Source organism: Centroberyx gerrardi, chromosome 14, assembly GCF_048128805.1.
Source record: "Centroberyx gerrardi isolate f3 chromosome 14, fCenGer3.hap1.cur.20231027, whole genome shotgun sequence".
NCBI classification, from domain to species: Eukaryota; Metazoa; Chordata; class Actinopteri; order Beryciformes; family Berycidae; genus Centroberyx; species Centroberyx gerrardi.
This window is the reverse complement of record NC_136010.1, coordinates 17,834,349-17,855,365: the sequence shown is the minus strand read 5'-3', so window position 1 is coordinate 17,855,365 and position 21,017 is coordinate 17,834,349. Positions and strand designations below refer to the sequence as shown.

At 43.5% G+C, this 21,017-nt stretch overlaps 1 protein-coding gene across 9 annotated transcripts in view; it reads left to right on the top strand.

Moving 5' to 3' along the window:
- anks1aa (ankyrin repeat and sterile alpha motif domain containing 1Aa) overlaps nucleotides 1-17,739 on the top strand; it is a 66,870-nt gene extending 49,131 nt beyond the window's left edge. For 6 of the 9 annotated variants that reach the window (XM_071894539.2, XM_078288073.1, XM_078288072.1 and 3 more), the window contains 10 exons: nucleotides 7,410-7,508; nucleotides 7,811-7,957; nucleotides 8,062-8,169; nucleotides 8,729-8,899; nucleotides 9,215-9,352; nucleotides 9,457-9,528; nucleotides 9,648-9,734; nucleotides 10,397-10,534; nucleotides 12,758-12,940; nucleotides 14,509-14,625. In XM_071894539.2, coding sequence (XP_071750640.2) covers nucleotides 7,410-7,508; nucleotides 7,811-7,957; nucleotides 8,062-8,169; nucleotides 8,729-8,899; nucleotides 9,215-9,352; nucleotides 9,457-9,528; nucleotides 9,648-9,734; nucleotides 10,397-10,534; nucleotides 12,758-12,940; nucleotides 14,509-14,625 — 1,260 coding nt within the window. Of the gene's footprint in view, nucleotides 1-7,409; nucleotides 7,509-7,810; nucleotides 7,958-8,061; nucleotides 8,170-8,728; nucleotides 8,900-9,214; nucleotides 9,353-9,456; nucleotides 9,529-9,647; nucleotides 9,735-10,396; nucleotides 10,535-12,757; nucleotides 12,941-13,406; nucleotides 13,497-14,508; nucleotides 14,626-16,015 lie in introns of those variants that run through there. The other 3 variants (XM_071894535.2, XM_078288075.1, XM_078288074.1) reach the window with 3 other exon arrangements.
- Nucleotides 17,740-21,017: the final 3,278 nt, after the last annotated feature.

The following is a 21,017-nucleotide window of genomic DNA, read 5'->3' as shown; positions in this document are numbered from 1 at the left end:
GAAGAGCGTCTCAATAAGCAATGTGATGCTGTTGCCGTGCTGACAAGGTTATAGAGCCCACAGTGTGCGACGCCACTGTGCCTTGGCCCTGTTGTTTTTGTCAGTAATGAGGATTGATGGAGGAGAGAACGGGGGTCCCAGCTGGCTGGCTGAGCCACGTTCTAAATGAGACAGCCATGTTGTGTGTCAAGATGAAAACTCTTCCCTCCTCCATCAGGCTTGTCATACAGCTTCCCTCCAACACTGTGGTCCGTGCCATCGGGAGTATGCAGGTTTCCATTCCAACCAAACACTACACCAGCTGATTTCACACTGATTAGCTCCTTCCTCTCTGGCTAAGGTGTGCTAAGGAGTCAGACGAGCTGCTGTAGTGTTTGGTTGGAATGAAAAACCTGCAAACGCCTCCAGTTCTTTGAGAGAAAGAGGTGGAAATTTCCCTGGTACTCTGCGCTCCAGAACTTCCCATAAAGGTTCATTGATGTTTAGATCTGGGGATTGGGGCGGCTATAGTCAAGTTAAGTTTGTTTGTAGAGCCTTTAATCACAGTTACAGTCTCAAAGGGCTTCACAACGCCCACATTATGAAAACAATAAATGAAAACAACACGCCCCAGCCTTAGACCATCAGCTGAGGACAAGGAAAAACTTGCATGAAAACCTCATTAGGAATAAAAGGAAGAAACCTTGGGTAGGGCAACTCAGAGAGGGATCCCGTTTACAGATGGGCTGCAATGGGTGCCAGACAAAAAATTAAAAGTTGATAGAATATAGAAGGCATTTTACTTCAACGTGGTGTCGATGAAGCCAAGCCACTCTTTTTAACAATTCGTCTAGTAGTGTGTATGTGGCCTATCATCTTGGAACATGGGAGCATTGTGATTGCTCACATTATGCGTCTTTGTGCATCGGCCTTGGATACAAGCCCTGCTATTAATACTAGCTTTGTAAAGCTTTTTGTTGAGACAGTGTCACAGATGTTTTGGTTCAATTCTGTGGTGTTCAGCAACTTTCCTGTTAAGTGTCCGTCTGTCTCTGTCGATTTGACTTGGAACTGCGATTCCTTTTTGCCTTTTTGCAGCTTGTCCATGCTTGACATACAGTATGTTCTCATAGTTTTCAAGGCTGGTCCCTTGCCACATTAAATAATTTAGCTTATTTTTTTTTGACCATTGCACTTGCAAGTCGGTCATCTATCTATCTATTTGGCATCTTTAGAACTCTGTTAGTTGCCTCATGTGTTGCTTTGAAAACTCATATGCAGTGATTGTCAGACCTTCTGCCAATTGGCATTCAGTTTAATAATGACTCGCATGTGTGGCTGCCTTTGTAATTGTGATTTAGTTCTGTCAAACTTATACTCCTTTTTCATGTGGTGTTTCCATTGTTTTGTACATGTAGAGTCCAAAGAGGTTGCTATGCTCTGAAATACCCACAGTGACAGTCACAGGTGCTGTTTAGGTCTTTCCCAGTTAGAGGTGAGAAGTTCCGCCTTTCAACACTGTGTTCCATGTTTATCGCTTCCTAAAATGAAGGTCAGTGTTGATTGTGTGTGTGTGGTTATTGTTATTTAAGTGGCAGCGAGTTGTAAATCAGGGCTTGTTGGGCTCTGGAGAGCAGGCTTTGTCCTGAACACCATTCTGCCTCAGTGGAGTGGATGGAGCCGGGGCAGGAGCAGCATTTTATAATGTCAATCCAACATGAATATGTCTAACTTTGTCATCCATCCATCAGGGGCAATGGTATTCTACTGTTGTTGATGGCATTGCAGTACTAGCAACTTTACACTGATGAATAACAGAATAATTCTGAAATGTAAATGTCATGCTGTTGTCTGTTACAGCACAGATACCATAGCTGTAGAAGTCAGCTGTGTCGGACTAATCTCACTATACTTTGATACCTGCTTGGATAATCTTCAATCAACTTTACATAACCTGAGAATAGAGCCGGCCTCCATCTATCTAGCCCTCTCTCTCTCCCACAGTGACATCAGTATCCGTGTTAAAGTCTGTGTTGAAGTCTCTGAAGTCAGGTTCTAGGTATAATCTTCCTCCTTTCTTTCAGTCTTTCACTCCTCCTACTCCTTCCTCAGCCCTCCCTCGCCCTCAATCCCCCCTTTTCAAAGCAGACAGCTGACAATTTTCTATCTTTATACAAGGCTTACAGACCACCTGGCTTGCTGAAATCTTTAGAGGATTTAGACAAAAGCAGTAACCTTTCAGCAACGTTTCCTCTCCTCAGTAAATGTTGACCTTTAAGAGTCGCAATTTGGTCTCATTTGGAAATGAGAATTGCCCTCCATGTCACCTTTTCTTTCCTAAACTTTTCTAAATGTGTTTGATGATCCCAGCTGCACTTCTGTGTCGGACTGGGAAAAAAGAGAGAAATGCCATCTTTCATGGTGCTATATCGGCTATGTCACGGGGTAGATATTTTTAGCCTAGTTTGCTAAATTAAACTGTACTTACTAGTAGTTGAACTCGTACACACACATACACACACACACACACCCCAAACACTACCACACTGGTCCACAGTGTGTGTATAGATTCTAAACAGCATAAACATGCGCGCACGCGCACACACAAACTCACTCTCATATTACATACTATTGCACTTTATGCTTGAGGAAGCATAGCAGAGTGAAACGTAATTAAGAATTTAATACTGCCATGGCAGCTCCTCGAGAGCTGAGCTTTTACGATTGCTGGTCAAGAAATCAAATGCATTTGCAGACAGGAACAGCCATCTCTCTCTCATCCTCAGATGGCAGAGTTCCAGTAAGATTACACATCAATTGGAACAAATCTGGCCTCTAATCTTTAAGAAACAGTCAACCAGTCAGCCCACTGGGACCACGCATATTAAAAAATATGCACTTTTGGTACAGTAAAGTGCTGTCTATATTCGCATCCTTCAAATGGCATATGTTATGGTCTTTCTAGAGAAGTGGTTTTCAAACTTTCTGAAGGGAAATACATTCTCAAAGTAATTTTCATCTTTGTTCAAACCAGATTTTGTGTTACAGTGAAAAATAAACTAGAAAATCTACTCTATATTTAAGTTAACTTACTAACCTCTCTAACGTAGCCAACAGCTTTACACTCCAGTCTCTCTCGAATGATTTGAGGGCTTCTTTTAATCTTCCCATGCCCCACCCATGGGTCCTGACTCACGGGAATCGAACAACAATGGTCTACAGCACGCCCGCTGTATCCACTGTGTAGTGAGATCACTAATTAAACAGTGTTTATTCCGCCAGTCAGACTGCTGCTATCTCTGCCTACCCTGCAGGATCCTTCTAGAAGTGGATCAATAACAGCAGTGATTGTATTGTGTTCAAGCACAGAAGCCGAGACGAGCCGCTTTTGAAACCAATTAGACACTTTTTATCGACTCCCGGAGCAAATGTCCCGATGAAACAAGCTCCTGTTTGGCCACGCTGTTCTCGTGTCCCAGCTCGTACTGACAAGTGATGCTTGTTGAAACCAAACTGCTGCTTTTCACTCTACTTCTAAACACAGTCTTGGTGGCTGTATCATCAGTTGTGACAGGGTCAGCGAAAAGAGTTAGTTTGTATTCGAGGCGACTGTATCGCAGATGCACTTCTTCGGGGACATCACTGTGTTTGAAGCTAGTGTTCATGGAGCCGGCTAGAGGAGAATGAATTTACTTTAAGTCTAAAGTCGGTGGAGGTGACCTAGTAGCGGCAAGGACTCGCTAGCTTGGTACAAAGGCGAGATCAGAACTTACAGCATTTGTCTGTTCTGTGGACGCACCCATCTCATCTCATCTCATCTCAACACAACAGGGTCCACGTCTCCTCTCTCCTCACTCTCTCTTCTTTTCCATCTTCAATCTTGTTTATTTCTGCCGTTGAGCCAAATACAAAGTGGTTGTGCTGCAAAGAGCCAGAGCCACCAAAGTGTGTGGATAAGTATTGAAAATATGGTAATGGCTGCATGCATTACGAGCTCAAGGATTGAGAATGGATTAATTGATTTTCCTGTTGTGGTAACGCTGGTGGTGTTGATGTGTTTTGTTGTCCATTTAGCCATTTGAAAAACATCAGTGCAGGGATAAGATTGAGCACATGATATACCTTAATTTTTTAAAGCCCAAGAGCACTTTAGTGTCCTCTCACAATTACTTTAGTCCCTTTTGCAAAGCTCTCTGTTGGCTTGTGACAGCCTATTTGAGGGAGCAAACTATAACTTTCTATGCTGCTGATGGGCCGTCCTTTAGACGGTCAGAGTGAGTGATCCGTGCCCCCAGGCCCGTGGGCCCAGATGAATTCAGAACGCATTTAAACTGGAGGGACCCCTGTGGCTGTTCTCCGGATAGACCGAGGAGAGAGCAGCATCCTAATGAGAGGACAGGGAAGGGAGAGATAGCAGAGATGGATGGGCCACACAAGCACAGATACACAGAGACGTAGTTTACACTACACTAGAATGTATACTTTTCAGCCATTTTGTGCTGATGTCAGCATTCTCTCACCTAATGTATTCCCAGTCAGGACTGCTGAGCCTGTGGTGGGGGAAAAAAAGTGGGACCCCCGCATTAGTCAGAGTGTATTAAAGAAATTCCCCCACAGAGTTGTCACCACCATGTCAGTTTTCCAAGCTTGAGCTTTTGTGTGGGGATGAATGGTTTAGCCAGAGGTGGATGGGGTGAATGTGAAATTTCTGTTGCATGAGTTCAGAATTTCATCCACTCAGCTACCTTTTGAGGATTGGATAAGCCCTTTCAGGCGTCCTTTGCCAGACAAGGACACTACTCTAATCTCCTTGCAGTCACAGCCGAAGATATTTGGGCTTTGGTTCAATTTGATATTTCAGGTAGCAAAATGTGGAAGAAAAATCGAGTGTGTGTGAGTGGGGTACAAATCAGCTCTTCTTTCAGCATTGAAACCTCTGGCAATGTGAGACTCCGACAAAGTCACCAGACCCATATGGCCTACTTATCCTTTAAGTTTGATGCTTCCTGTGATTGCCTCAGTGATAGATATCCTCAACTGCCTATTACAAGTTCAAGAAATGGGCAACATGGGTGTGCAGCAAGGCATAAACACAATACGTGCTCACAACAGACAAAGTATACAGAAGACATGAAATAAAAACATTTAAGACACGTCAACTTAATGTAAAGTGCAGAAAACGACCAAGGAAATGGGGGCAAGGGCTGGAGAGTGAATCTGTTACAGTTCTATTTCTCCCACAGAGCCATTTATCAGTAAATCTCCAGTGAGACAACAATGTAATGATCCATGCACTGAGGTGCTATTATTATTCGTTCAGCTCCCCAAACAGTCTCAATCCTCAGCTGGAGAGGCAGTGATCAGCACGGTGGTTCTCGGAGATAATGGGCTTTAAGTTGTCGGTTTAGAGAGGGGTATTAGGGAAGCAAAAGAGATGCGTCATGACGTTTTATTCTCAATTTAAGCACTCACTTAGGCTGAGTATCACCATAGTTATGACCGACATAACTTGCTCAGTGAGTTCTTATATTAATTTAACACTTTACTTCTCTCTCTCTCTCTCTCTCTCTGTCTCTCTCTCTGTCTCTCTGTCTCTCTCTCTGTCTCTCCCTCCCTATCTCTCCCCACACACTCCCTCCCTCACCCTCCTTATGCACACCCCTACAGAGGCTCATTCAAAATCATAAACAAATTGAAAATGTTTGTGCTATTTTTTGTACACACAGTGAACGTAACGTCACAGGAGAGCCGTAGAGCACCGGCCCACTCAGCAACATTGTGTCTTAAAGGGGAATGCTGCCTATTTTAAGAATTCACATGTTATTTCTGTCAGTGTTTGTGAACTTGCACCACTCTTGCCTAAAGCTGGAAATCAGGGGAGAACCCTTGAGTTTGTGATGTCACTGGGATGTAAAATCAGGGCCTCCATTGACAGTGAACCATAAGATGCTATGCTGAATTGTCACACCAAAATGAAGTTCATATTCTAGTATTAGGGAAGAGTGGTGCACATTCTGAAGTACTGACTGACCTGTCCTGGGGCACAGGAATTACATATGTGAATTCTTAAAATGGATGACATTCTCCTTTAATGATTCCCCACTCGCCGCTATATGGATTACACTGCACTTTTCACTTTCACTTTGAGGCGCTCACACCTCCTTTCTCTCCATCCTTTCCACCTCCAGCTTGCCTCTACAGCGTCTGCATGAAAAACAGGCCATCAGGTTTGACCTACAGACAGCTCCTGCTCTCTATCCCCTGACACTGCTGTCTGTGGTGTGTGTGTGTGCGTGTGTGCGTGCGTGCGTGTGTGCGTGCCTAGGTGAGCACCATGGGATTAAGTTGAGGCTCATATTGAACAGTCAGCCGCATTGGCCCTGAGCCTTCACAATTTGTGTCTGAGGCAGCACCTCCCATGGAGAATCATAATACTTTAACAGACTACATGTAGTCACTCGCCCCTCACCTTCAGCACCAGTAACACAGACAACATTTAGGACGCACTGCTCCACATTTGACAAGGTGGACTTAGAGCTGTTCTGACTAAATGGCCATCTGAGAAATGCTTTGTAATAACTCATTCATTCTGACTGTACCAGGCTATTAGAGTGGCTAATTGGACGATGCTGATGAATGATGCTCAGTGGAGAAATGGAGACTTGCCTTTTACACGTCTGGGTGGTTTTTTTTGTTTTTTGTTTTTTTTTCTGCAGCCATCAGCTACAGTCAGCTATCGATACAATAGCATTCTACCCCTCCATCTTATATGCCTTACCACTCTGCAGCTCTGACATTGATTTATTGGTCAGTCATCCATTGCTTCTGCCTGCCACACTGCCTCGAAGGTGATATTGTGTGTAACCAGAGATGGGTCTGACCATCGTTCACCCACTTCCCTGTCAGTCTCCCTCCCCCACACTCTTAAATCTCATTTAAGGGGTTATTGACGTGGCCCCCTCTGCTGTAGTTAGTGGGTTAGCTCCTAGGGAGGAGGTTGAACTTCTCACTCAGGAGTAATTGACCTTTTTTCTGCAATGGCAGCATTAGTCCTGATCAATACTAGCCTGCAGAGTGTGCTATTCTCTTGGTAGGATTTATTTAATCTAGATTTAACCTATCAGCCTTAGAACACAAAAGTTCTGTTTTAGATTTTCATAGATGATTTGACAACAAATAAACACTTACCCAAAGACTCAATTCAATTCAATCAATTCAACCTGCCCTCTGCCCCGAAGATTATTACATATTTTATATTTTACATTATACATTATACATGGAGTTGCAGGGTAGCACAGTCTGCAGAATACCATGCTCTGCATTTTTTATATGCCCTTGCAAATGCACCACACTTTCTAAACTTGCTCTTATCATGTGTACCAATACTTCAGCAAATATCTTATATATATATATATATCTTTGTGCTACAGGGTAGCAATGTGATGGAGGACCAGGACCTGAGAGAGATTGGGATCACAGACCCGAGCCACAGAAGGAAGATCCTGCATGCAGCGCGTTCCTTACCCAAGGTGACAAATCATTGATTCCTACTTCAGCATAACAAGGCCTGATTTACAGTGTCTTGCATTCCCTCTGCTGTTAGATCATGAGGTGTTAGTCTTCCCTTAATGTCTATGCAGTAGTGTAAATCTAACCTGTAGTCTGTTCTATGCTCAGAGTGGAGTATTGAAAATTTAGTCAGTAGTATGGGTTATTGTAGCCATTCTCTTCAAATGATCAGGCAGGAAAATGGTTTCAAAGTCAGCACATAGGGCCAACCTTTTCCTTGCCACCATCAAAGGATCAGTGAGTGACTTTGCCTTCCCTGCAGGTGAAAGCGCTGGGCTGTGACGGCAGCAGCTCCCTGTCCTCCTGGCTGGACGTCCTGGGCCTGCAGGAGTACTTACACAACTTCCTGGCCAGTGGCTACCGCACTCTGGACTGTGTCAAAAACCTGTGGGAACTGGAGATTGTCAATGTGAGTCAAATTATCATACAAGAAGTGTAAGGAGTACTGTAGGGTGAAACTTGTGCTTGAATGCCTGTCCACCTGATCACCATATAACTTCCTCTGTCCTCCAGGTGCTAAAGATCACCCTGCTCGGACACAGGAAACGCATCATCGCCTCCTTAGCAGAGAGGCCCTATGAGGAGCCTCCTGTGAAGCCTCCTCGTTTGTCCCAGATCAGGGTGAGGACCCAGAGACTCCCACACCATTTCACCAAAGAGAGCGCTAACTCTCACAGATGTGCTTTCCTCCAATAATTGTGCCTCACACAGAGACAGCATAAGCATAGCTGTGTTCTTTTCCGCCACTTCTGCCCTATCAAAGCACTGTTACCATAGTTACCAATGGTACAAACCTAACACAAAGTTGCTTTCCTCAAACACTACTCATTACAAAAAAGCAATTGTGTAATTTGTTCCAAGATATCTGCAGCAGCAGGCCATATCTCACAACTTTCCCATTAACGGCAATTAATTGAGAGCTGATTCTGTATTTCTTTTTTCCTGCCACGCTTCAAGAAGTTATTTGTGGTACGAGGAAATGGGGGCTGAGTGAGAGCTCTCTGCTTTTCCTCCTTTTAGGCTTGGCCCTGTTAGTTTCCACAAATGATTTATTCATTTAGTGCTTTAACAGCCAGAATAGTTTTTACAAAAAGATAAATGGCAAAATAGCCAGCGGGTCACCATTGTATCCATCACTCATGGTGACAACACTAATGCGTTCCCGACTCTGTCTCTCCAGTGCCAAGACCTGCCTGGATCCCAGACCTCGTCTCCCCTTAGTCACATGGAGTCCTACACAGGCCGCTCCATGGACCCTCTGCTGCCTCTGGGAGAGCCAGGGAGGAAGAAGGTGCCGGATCCCGACTATGACGTTACCCAAAGAGCCCGCACTGAACGGCACAGATCTCATGTATGTGGTTAATCTGTTACTTCATCTGTTACTACAGCACGACATTACATCTTCCAGTATCTTTGTATAATACAGGGTTTTTTTTCTGCGTATGACCTGTCCAAATCATTACTCTCCTGCAAAAAAAATGTTCAGTCAGTGATGAAGACGTAAACAGGATGAAATGTTATGTGTCTTGTGCAAAAAATGCTTGTGAATCAGTAATGCCATGTGCAGGCTTACCTTGAAAATACATTGCTTTGTGTTTGCCGAGCACCAGTGAGAAAGATGGGTGTGCTTACAGGCCTTTTCACAAACTGTTCTGCGTTTTGACAGGAACGGTATGAAGAACGGCATCGGGAGCCCCGTCTGACCCTGCGGCCCCCCAGCCTGGCGGCGCCGTACGCCCCGGTCCAGAACTGGCATCACCAACCTGAGAAACTCATCTTTGAATCCTGCGGCTACGAGGCCAACGTAAGTATACACCTCTCCCCTTTGTAAATTATGCTTGTTTTATTGAATATCTCTGACTGAGTCTTATCTCTGCAAATATATTTCTCTCTCCTTTCCCCTGGCAGTACCTTGGCTCCATGCTTATCAAGGATCTACGGGGTACTGAGTCCACCCAGGATGCTTGTGCCAAAATGAGGGTAGGCAGCATTTCCGCCTCTCTAGTCTCAGTGGATAAACATGGGCTGTTATGCAAAACCTGAGGTAAAGGTAACTAGACTGATGTCCTTTCTGTCTTTGTTGTTTTTTTGTCCTCCAGAGGTCGACGGAGCAGATGAGGAAAGTCCCAACCATCGTCCTCTCGATCACCTACAAGGGCGTGAAGTTCATTGATGCGGCCAATAAGGTCAGCTGCCCAAACTCTGCGCCACTTGGTGTGAAAATGTAGTGTTTGTTTACGTGTTGCTCCGTGTCTGGAGAGTCATGTTGTCCATCATATTGAACACAGAGTATAAATGCATTTGCAAAATAAATAATATTTTCAGGTTGTGTGTGAAAGAGATGTAGTATAACATCTCGCCTCTCCAGACTTATCCAGAGTCTTTTCCTTTTGTCTGGTTGTACATGTCAGACCTGTATGTTTATGTCAGACTTGCCCATGTTTGTATTTCCTGGGAGGGAACAAGTCTGCTCATACTGACATTTATTTGACATTATTAAAAATGACTTTGAAGGGGTTTCTTGGTTGCTCAGCCTGCTATTGCCTCTTCACAATATACTCTCACCTCTTTCTCACTCTCACCTCTTTCTCCTTACTTCCCGTCTCTCTTCACTTTCATAACTCTTATTTTTCATAACTCCTTGTTCTTCATAGTATTCTAGTTTTATGTGGCAGAGCTTTATATTCTGTCTGTGTCCTGATGATGCCATCAAGTAGAAGCTCATAAAGTGCTTAGACAGTGGGCTGCCCCCGTCCCTTAGAAAGTGACTGTTGTGTTATTTACAGTCTATATACCCAGTGTCCCATTACTTATCCTCAACTCACTCCTGCCTTTCTTCTGGGTGCAGAACATCATTGCGGAGCATGAGATCCGTAACATCTCCTGTGCGGCCCAGGACCCAGAGGACTTGTGTACGTTTGCCTACATCACCAAGGACCTGCAGACCAACCACCACTACTGCCACGTGTTCAGCACAGTAGATGTGGTAAGGAAGTCTTGCATATTGTGTGTTCTCTGTATTTTGCCTCCACCATGTCACACCTGTGTGCAGCTGAATCTGCTCCACTGGTTCATCTGTTTCTGAGTAAATTCAAATGAAGCTTGTATTTACCTAATATGACCAGCAGGATCATTTTCTAATGAACCAATTTCAGTCTACAGCGGGTTTGTCAGTTCAAAGTTTCCTGATTGGAAGTAATTCAATAATTCTTTACTGAGGGGAGCCAATCAGGACCAAATCGAGTTGTGATGCATTGACTGGAGTTAGTCTGAAACTGCCTGTAAAAAAAGAGTGGATTTTTAAAAATGCAATAACTTTAACTGCGACATCATTTGCTGCTGCATACAACGCTCTCATAACATCTTTACCTCGGAAATTCACAAACACAACACAGTTCACAGCCAGCTTACTCCCATTCACAGCCTGGAGGAGGCCAGTTACCAATGCCAGGTTTAAACATCTCACCCCGGCAGTTTCACAGCTGTTCACACCTCCACTCATGTGACTCTAACGACTCTCACATGACTCAATGTCATGGTGTGAATCACCCACAGAGGTTAAATGCCGGGGAATTCCCCACCACTAAGTAGAACGGATGAGTCGCGAAACATCTTCAGCTCTTCATTTTAAGTCCAGTGGATTTCGTTTTTACATATATTTTTTGGACAATAACTTTAAATTTAACCACTCAGACAAAATCAATGTCATCGTAAAACATCTTTGATAATATATGTATATAAAAAGAGGAGAATTTGAATTCCTATAATATGGCTCCTTTAAATCCCCTCCCTCCTGTCCTCTCCCATTCTAGTGGCTGTAACACTCTGAGGAGATGTGACGGCCTGCACCGTCATCGCTGTTATCTCTAGACTGCCCTATCTCTTTGAGGTTTTACGCTTCAGTGGGGGTTGATTGCCTCTTCGTAGACAGAGTGCTACTCCGCGGCCATAATAACTAGCCCTCCACTCCCTCCACTGCCCCCCCTGAGATCTCATGATTATCCTGCTAATCTGCCTCATAACGCGGCGAGGGTCAGTCTGGGACTGTCTGGAGCGGGCTAACGAGGCTCGGTGTCCAGTGGGTTACAGTAGTTTTTCCTGTGATTAGCGCTGTGATGCGCTCTATGGGGTCGAGACAAGGAGCTGCCCCACAGCAGTAAGTACTGCTGCAGCACTCTGATAGCCATCAGAGGTGAGGGAGGATAATAGACCAGAGATGTGATCAGTTATTTTAAACTGTACTGACCATCCTGCTGCTATCGGCCTGCACCAGACACCATAGTCTCATTCCTCACCACACACTGGGCACAATGGGGGAGCGCAGGGCCGATCATATCTAGCCCAGTGGGCGGGACACACGTCGGGGCCTTAACGAAACACAGGACTATACTGCAGATTTATTTATCGAGTATATGCAGATGATTTCACAGCTCTGTGTTGTGTTTCTGTCCAAATGATGCCATGTTGGGTTCATGCAAGGTGCCATCTGTGTGATTGCTTCTTTAGCCTCCCAAGGTGTGTAGACTGGGACAGGGAGAGATTAATCTGTATGGCTGGACTATCTTGGGAAGGCATTAAACACATGACCTGGTTTCACCGCCTTATCTTTGCCTTAAAAAATCACAGACCCTCAAAGCTAGTATTTGTTTTTATCTCTGGTCTGTGGCGCTTGTTCACATTTGGAAGCTGCCAGGGTGTAATAATGGGATGCGGCAGCAGCCTCAATAAGATACTACAGCAGATGTATGCAGTCCAGGTACTGAGGGAGCAGCTTGCTGCTGCTGCACAATCCCCCCTAGACTACCAGCACGTCTCCTAGTGATGTGATTGTGTTTTAAAAAAGTTGTGCAGGCAAAGGAAAGTTTGATACCTTTTGCTAACTGAGCACAATTTTGTTTTCTGCCCACTGAACTGCAACTCAGGAGTCTTTGTTTCAGTGCTAGTTTGTTCGTCAGCAATAGGAATATGGCTGTAAGGATCTCTCTCTTGTAAAGGCATGAAACATATTGGCTACTATGTATATAGCATTGCTGTTAAATACAAACCGAATACTGCTGTTTGCTTTCTGCAGTTGACGCAATGTAAATTGGTGACTGGAACTGTGTGAGCCTCATCTTCAGCTGCACTGATGCATGTCTGTTGATATGAGAGACTGAAAGATCAGAATACTTATAAGGCTTACCGCTCCTTCCTTCGCCCTCTCTGACAGAACCTGACCTATGAGATTATACTGACGCTGGGGCAGGCGTTTGAGGTAGCCTATCAGCTGGCTCTCCAGGCCCAGAGGACCAAGCAGCACCAGAACCTGCCAGTGGGACCCGGGTCAGAGGTCATCGAGACCAAGTCCAGCCGACCTGTGCCCAAACCGCGAGGCAGTGTGCGGAAGTCAGCGGTGAGTTGGACAGGAACCACAGCATAGGCACCATATACATACATAGGTCATTTTAGACAATTTTTCAAACGTTTATATCGGTCCACAGCCTTTCACATCATTATGACTATACTGTGCTGGTCTTCATCAATCCATTAGCATTAAACCATTAAGAGATGAATTTGTGATTTGGAGATAATTACACCTCTGGGACCAGTCCAGCATCTCCTGCTGCAAGTTAATGAACTAAGATCTTTTCAGAATGTGACTCCATGTCTCCTTTCACTCCGTCACTGTCTGCCTCTGCTCCCCTCACCTCTCTGTATTTGGATGTTCCTCCTATCTCACGCTGCTCAAATCTCTGTGTTGATTTCTCTTCCCCTTTTTTCTCTCATTCTCTCTCTACCGCTCTTCCTGTCTGCCTCTCTTGCATTCTTTCCCTCCTCCTCCTTCTCTCTCTCTTCCTGGCGGTGTTCATCTCTCCCAGGACTCTCCTCCTCTCGACAGTCGTTGCTGTTACTGTTACACCTGCACTACCCACCGTCCCTCCTTCCTACCGCTGCACTCTGCCGCCCAGGTGCTGCCTTCTCATCCTCGTCTCATCCTTTCCTGTCCCCATCCGCTCATTCTTTGCTCCTCTTTCCTTCCCAGCTGTTGTCCTCTCCCCTTTTCTTTTCTTTTCTTTTCCCCTCACTGCCCCCGAAACCCCATAATCCCCCATTTCTGTCGTTAACCCGTCTTCATCCTTGTGAATTTGGTAAAGACATTTTTTTATGTTTTACAGTATGTATGTGAATATCCTGAAGTTAGAGCTGTGGTTTGAAAAGATGTTTCTTTCATCTGCAGTAGTCTCATGTGGACTGATGTGTGCTTTGAAACCTGAAGTTACTTTTGACTCAGGAGCCCCCTAGTGGTGTGAGCATGACAGTGTGGAAATCACACAGACTATGTTTACATGCAGAGTGAATTCAGTTCTTAACCCGCGTACTCAAGGAGCCTGGGTTTGGATCAACACATGTAAACATCATGACTCGGTTAGAATAACCTACTCCGATATTGAGAAATCCGGTTAAGATACCTGGTTTACTCCGATATTCAGCGGGTTGCTGTGCCATGTAAACAAATTACAACAATGTCACAAAAAACAAGCAGCGGCAAGCAGCACTTACTATTGGGATCATCATTTATTTCCGTTGTATTAGAAGTCAAAAGCTGATGGCCGCATCCTTTTCATACTTTTTTGCTTGCAGACTGTTTTATCTGTGGGCAGGACACCACAGGTAGGCAGGAATATTCTGTTAATTGGTTAATTATGGCAACAGGGATACACAATGACAAAGTGTAATCAAAAGTGCATGTAAACAGCTTAACCTGAATAAGATGTTAACCGCAGTATGGCCAGTAGCCGGGTTACTCCTTGCATGTAAACGTAGTCGTGAGTTGGTGTTGTGGCTCCTTTTCCTCTGTGATTCAGTCTGAATGTTACTGACCAAAACCTGCATTTCAAGTAAGTTAGTTAATTACCCTAATCCTGTCGAGAGGCCTCTCTTGCATACAGAGTGTGATGCCCCTCTGTCCGTCCTCTACAGGGGGACCCTGTGGAGCAGGAGGGGGACTCTCAATCACAGGGCAGCGCCACGTGGCTCGTGGACCCCAAGGACGCCAAGCGCACGATCAGCACTAAGTACGAGACCACCATATTCTGAGTGGACCTCTCCTCTTCCTCCTGACCTCTGACCCTGGGCCTGGTCTGACCTACCTGTGCTACCCTTCTCCTCCTCCTCCTCCTCCTCCTGTGTGCCTTTCACTGTGACTCTGCCTCTCTCTCTGCGCTGGAACCCCGCCCCCACCTGCTCTTCTCCCCCGTGTTCCATCCTAACACCGCCCTCCGTTCGGCGGATCGGCCGGTAGAATAATCACCTCTCCTCCCTAGCCTGCCACTTTTCACCATCGTCTGTGTCCTCATCTGACAACAACACAATCTGTGACAATTAACCGGGTCCTTCCTTATGCTAAACCATCACCACTTGTAGACTTGATTTTAGACTGACACTTCCCCCTTATAGCAATCAATTCTCTACTGGTATCATTCACACTACCCTCCCTCCACTCTCTTTCACTGTTATTCTCTCTCCTGTTTGCCCAGTTGTCCCCCCAACACTGAATATAGCACTTCCCTTTTTTCCTGTTATTGCTCACACCTAGTGATAAGCTCTTCTTTTCTCGGTGCTTCTCCTGCTCCATTAGGCGACGGCCGCTCTGAAGCTTTTTGTTCTGATCTTTCAACTCCTGGCTCCAGTGTTGAGAAAATCCGATCCGATTTACCGCAGCCAGGAATGACCCACTATACATCCTGTACCTGGATGGACATGTTTCCTGAGGAAACTGTGAAACTGGTCCCATAATTCTATGCATCAGTTGGACTTCAGCAAACTGTTTCCGTTCAGTGGGATGCCAAACCCGGACCAGGCCGATTTTAAACCCAGGATCAAACCTCCTGGGGTGGGTGTACTAGAGTTAACACAGGATTGACTCATGACAGCCAAAGGAGGCTAAGATCCTAGCACTGTGATAGGGGTCCATTTGGAGCAAATGAAGTCAGCATTATTGGGGGCTTGTTAGCGGGGAACAGTGGGATAGAATAGGGCACCGAGGCTCACATGGAGAGAACAGTGGACCGCATGTTAGAGGTCTGCACTGCTCCAGAAAATAGAGCCAGCCAAAACTGTCCAAGACTGGCATGCCTTCCTCTAGCTATCAATCAGAGAACCAGGACTAAACCTGATGCATCTTCTGGAGTGTACTATAGCAAAGCACTTTTTTATAAATCCCCAAGTGTGTAAGAATAAGTGCATCTTCCTCTGTCTCTGTCCTTTCTTTTTTCTTTTCACAACAAATGCCTTCTGTGTGTTCATTCTCTTACCTTTTGTTTTTCCACCCACACTAAGTTAATATTTAACTGCTGTCAGTGAAGAGAGTTAATCATTACAGGGAATAATCCATCACTCTGTTTATGGCCATTTGTTCAGTGAATTTTTTTTACTTCATTTTAACCTCACTGCTTTGTGTGCATGTGTCTGTGTTCCTTCCCTATAGCTGAACACTGTGGCCACTCCCAGCCAGTACTAAAGGACAGGGATGACCCGTTTTGCATGGTGGGTAGGATGTTTTGTTGGAAAAGCGGCCCGCTTCCCATGCAGCCGGGCACGTCGCCACTCGGATCGTGCTCACAGCACACCACAGTATACAGCAGGAGGGAACGGGCCTGGAAACAAACAGACTTAAGGCTTTCATCTGCAGGCTTCTACCTCTCCCGCGTCACTTCTGGCCACTTCTTGCATGGTCCGTCCATCTGACAGCACCGACTCCATCAGTCCACATCCCATCACACACCCTACACACACCTCCATTCAGCGTCTTCTCCGTCAGAAAGAACGGTCACGACGGATGTTCCATGCAGATAATAGTGTTTTTGGTGGGTTTATTAAAGAATCAAATGTGTTTGTTATGCTACTGTGTATCCATTCCATGAGAAATGAATTGTTGCCTCTCAACAGCTATTAGTCAGAAAGGCCTTTCCCCCAAACATGTTTCCTCACTGAGGGCTATGCTAGCTAATGTTTACTCTTTCAGGAAATGTACCTGCAGGTGTCAATGCAGAACTGATAGTTAATGGGACAGTGACAGAGATAATGGGACCTTGGGTTTAGTTTTCCTGGTATGATATACTCACAAGGGTACGACTGGGCAGAAGACAAAGAAGATAGTGTGAGACGAGAGAGCTCACACTGTAGGTACACTCCTTCCTGGCTTAACCGTCTGGTATCCAAACACTGTAACGTCTCTTCATGACCGTCATCTTCTCACCCACAACATATAACTGTGATAATCAATGTAATCTTGCATGGGAGGGATTCTCTAACCAAATTCAAAGGACTGAGGGCAGAGGAACTGACACTACAAAGACTATTTTTTTTAACGTAACAGGGGGATGGCTTTTATTTGATTCGGAAGTTGTTTCTGTTTTGTATGTTTTAACTGTTTTACAGGACAGTGATGTGTCCTAATGCTGGATCAAGTGTGGTTAACTGCAGTTCTCTTTTTCCCCCCAGCTCCTTTTGTTCAGTTAATCTAGACCAATTTATTCACCAAACCTGCCATGCAGGCTGGTCATTATTTAGATTTTAGCTGCAGAACAGAACAATGGGACAGCATGTTTCTCCTATCTAACTCCCAGTATGTTGACTGTTATTGGTACTCTTTAGTCAGCTGATGTGTATATGGGTACATAGTCAGGTCATTATGATGAAACTAATGTATATGTGGTACGTTGTCAGGCCAGTAAGGTAAATCTATGGTACACTGTCTTCAGCTAGTTGGTGTCAGCACCTGAACGTCCCATTCAGCTTTTGCACATTGCTAAGGATCAGGAGAGGTATTTCGGGACTAATCTGATGATAATGATGATGACTATGATGAGAATGATATTGTATATGAATCTAGCGGTCTGTATTTTGATACTTGAATGATTTTGCTTTTATAGATATCTATATATATGTATATGTATGTATGTATGTATGTAATTTTTTTTGACACGTTTGTCAAAAGAGAGAAAAGGACTATGTCTTATAAAGTTAAACATATCATGAATAAATACCCTGTGATTTAAAAAAAAAAAAAAAAAAAAGACTGAGAAAACAATGACTCAGAAGAGGGACCTCACTTCAGAAAAAAAAGATTGTACATAATCTTGGGCTTCCAGTCTTTTTTATGATTATTATTTTTCATAATTGTACAACTAATAAACGGCGCAATTAGAATTAGTGCTCCTTTTGACTCTTTATTTGTCCGTTCACATTCATTGTTTGGTGTTGACACGGAACCTTGTCCAATGATTGTAAATTTTTTTCAGCCCTAGACCCAAATTTTGTGAATTTACCTGCAAATTTCAACATCTGCAGTCCTACCACAGCATTGGAGCTTAGGTAACACTAATATTAATGCCTTCTGAGAGTGTTCCAGTTTTCACTCATTTCAGAGGGCAGACAAGGACAGCGCATGGGCCCAGGTGAAATGTCTGGTCTCCACCCTCTACCTCCATTTCATTAACCCTCTCTGCGGTGGGATGGACAGCCTGTGGCACAGCAGCAGCTCAAAGGGCGGCTTGTTTTGGCCAATGCAGATGTAACCTGCTAAATGAGGAAAAAACGTGGAGGTCAAGAGCCGACAGTGAAGTCACCATCGCACCTTCACAGCCTCTCCCCTCAGTCTGGACAGCTAGCTGGGGTGAGCCAAGGGGTCTAAACAGCATTTAGTGCATGTGAGCACGACACTACTTCCACAGAATAATTCTGTTCATTACAACTGTGGCTCACAGCTGCTGTGCCATAAAAACATTAGATTAGTCTGTGAATCTTCAAACCTTTAAGCAGAACTCTTGGGATTCTGCTCAAATGTAAAAAAAAAAAAAATCTAAAACCAGAATTATTACATTAACTCCATTTAAATTCAACTTTATAAACTGTGAGCCTGGAATTATAAGGTTCTATCTGGGTGGAGTGCAGTTCTGGGATACTGAGCATCAAATATTTGCCATATACCAGTTATTTTCTAGCATTTAACCCTGAAAGGTTCTTTAAAAAAAAAAAAAAAACACTAGGGCATAAAGTAACATTCAAAGATCATGAATATGTGGATAACCCAATTTTGTCAAATAGAACTTTATAATTCCAATCTTACAAAATTTAACATTGTACTTTTTGCTGCAAACACAATGCATTTGTGTTCTTGTATGATCATACAAGCCTTGTTTTAGCCAAGGTGTAACAAAAAAAAACGAGAACCCAACTTGATTTACTGGCATGTTTGGTATGCTTGTTGATTTGTTGCCATAATCTGAAGCATCTCAAGCTGTCCCAGCCGTGAGTCATGTATTGACGCTAAATATATCTGTTATTGGCATGCGGAGGTGAAGATGTAAGCATGACTCAGCAGAAGAACATTCTTAGAACTTGTAATGATTAAGTGCTGTCAAATATGTTTGATAAACACTCATAACACTTTCATAAAAATAATTCAAACATTCTGTTGCTCCCTGGTGTTGGAAATTTCTGTGGAATTTTCATTTTTAGCCATTCTGTTTCAGTTCTATCAGTTGTTTAATATTTTAAAAAGTCTTGTAAGTCTACATTTTACAGACAATTGTTGTCTGAAGCCGTATAGCCTACAAACAGTAGACAGAAGCAGCTCATCTTTAGATTCAGAATTGGTTGAATCTGGGTCTCAATACTGGTTTCACTCAAACCAACCAACCTGATCAGTCAGGGAAGAAAGATCCAAGCAAAACAGGTAAGCTGCAATTCTTATCTTCTGTCCTACAATGCTCCTGATAATTTGTGCAGTAACTGGGGTGATAGCCATTAAAAGGTCTATGAATACTGATACTGTATGTGTGAAGGGGCTGAGAGGCTAGACTGTCACACTGCTTTCCTTAGGCAATACTGGAAGTTGTTACCAAGAATCTAAAAAATACATATTGGTACGGATTAGACAGGCTAACCATTGATCTTAAAGTTTCACAAAGACTGTTGCATGTTACATGTACAGTATATCTGTTATTTAACGTCCTGTTGTCATCACATAGGCCTTGTGATGTTTTGTCTCACAGGACTGCTAGTATAATACACTGTCACTATTGGTAATGTGTAGCTGTTCTTGGACAGCAGAGTGCACCATAGCAAAAGATTTCCAGCTATGGCAGTGGAGTTATTATTGAGTAATTTAACCTTATTGATATTACAGACACCAAAAATGCAAGTCCCTGCACTGACGAACATTATTGATAATCCATACGTAATACTACTATATTTTGAGAATAACTTGATTGAAATAATTTGTTTGTTTCTGTTTTTTCATCCCAGCTATGTACGTCACAATTTGCTGGTCATCATAAAAATATAACATTATGCATTAGGCTCCCGGCCGGATGGGATGGCTACACGTAGCCTAATCATTTTCATAGATACGCAACAGACGTCAAAGATGTTGCCTCTATTCCTGGAAAACAGATAAGCTCACTGTGTGCTCAGAGAGGGAGACTGGTTATATGCAGAGGTTCACTTCAAAATGATTTTCACAGTTTAAAAACACCAACTCTTCAAGAAATAATAGATCATTTATTATAGTTAAAATTAAACAACAATGGAAACTTTTAGTTAAAATATATTGTATATCATACATCCAAAATGGATACATAGCATATTGGATGAACTCCTCCTATCTTCAGGCTGTTTTGCATCGTGAAGCAGGGTTGATGCAATTCTTATGTGTTTATTATAGCCGACATTCAAATATCACGATGAAGAATACACGAGAACAGTTTTAACTTAGACTGTAAAGTGTCCAATGCCCCTTATGAGAAAGAACAATTGGAATCCTATAACAAATTTCAGAAAGATACAATATATAGCCTAGTAGCCTAAGATAAGGTCACCAGAAAACTTACTATTTATAGTGGGCCAACACTAGGCCATAACTCAGCTGCTACATTGTAAGTCCCTATAGGCATCTATATGGATATTAAAGTGTTATTTATTTATTTATTTTTTGTCTTTTTTTGTTAGGGGAATGGTGTGATGTTAGTGCGAGCTTACCATTAATGTAGGTCGGTTGGGATGCTTCAAATGAAAATGTAAACCGGAGAATGGCTAATACTTTATACTTATACTTTAGCCTATATACCAAATAAGAAAAGAGAAGTGCATTTGAAAATATTAGGCTGTGTAATATTTACGCCACAGACATGTTCAAGCTGAAAACTGCTCTTTCTGTATGACTGAAATATGAGTCTTTACGTCACTTATTCTGAGATTGAAATATTACTGCAAAATTCTGGGAAGATTTGTTTTCATAGGTTCACAAGGAATTCCCAGTATAACTTGACTATATTAAGAGTGGTAGCCTATCTGTTATGAAGACAAAGGCAAGAAAGAAGTCATATGGTAAATATAATGATCTTAATGGGAAATTTTTATATTCATAAAAGTACATTTTCAAACTCGAAACCCAGATTTTAAGCCTTCCCTTATGAATTCACCTC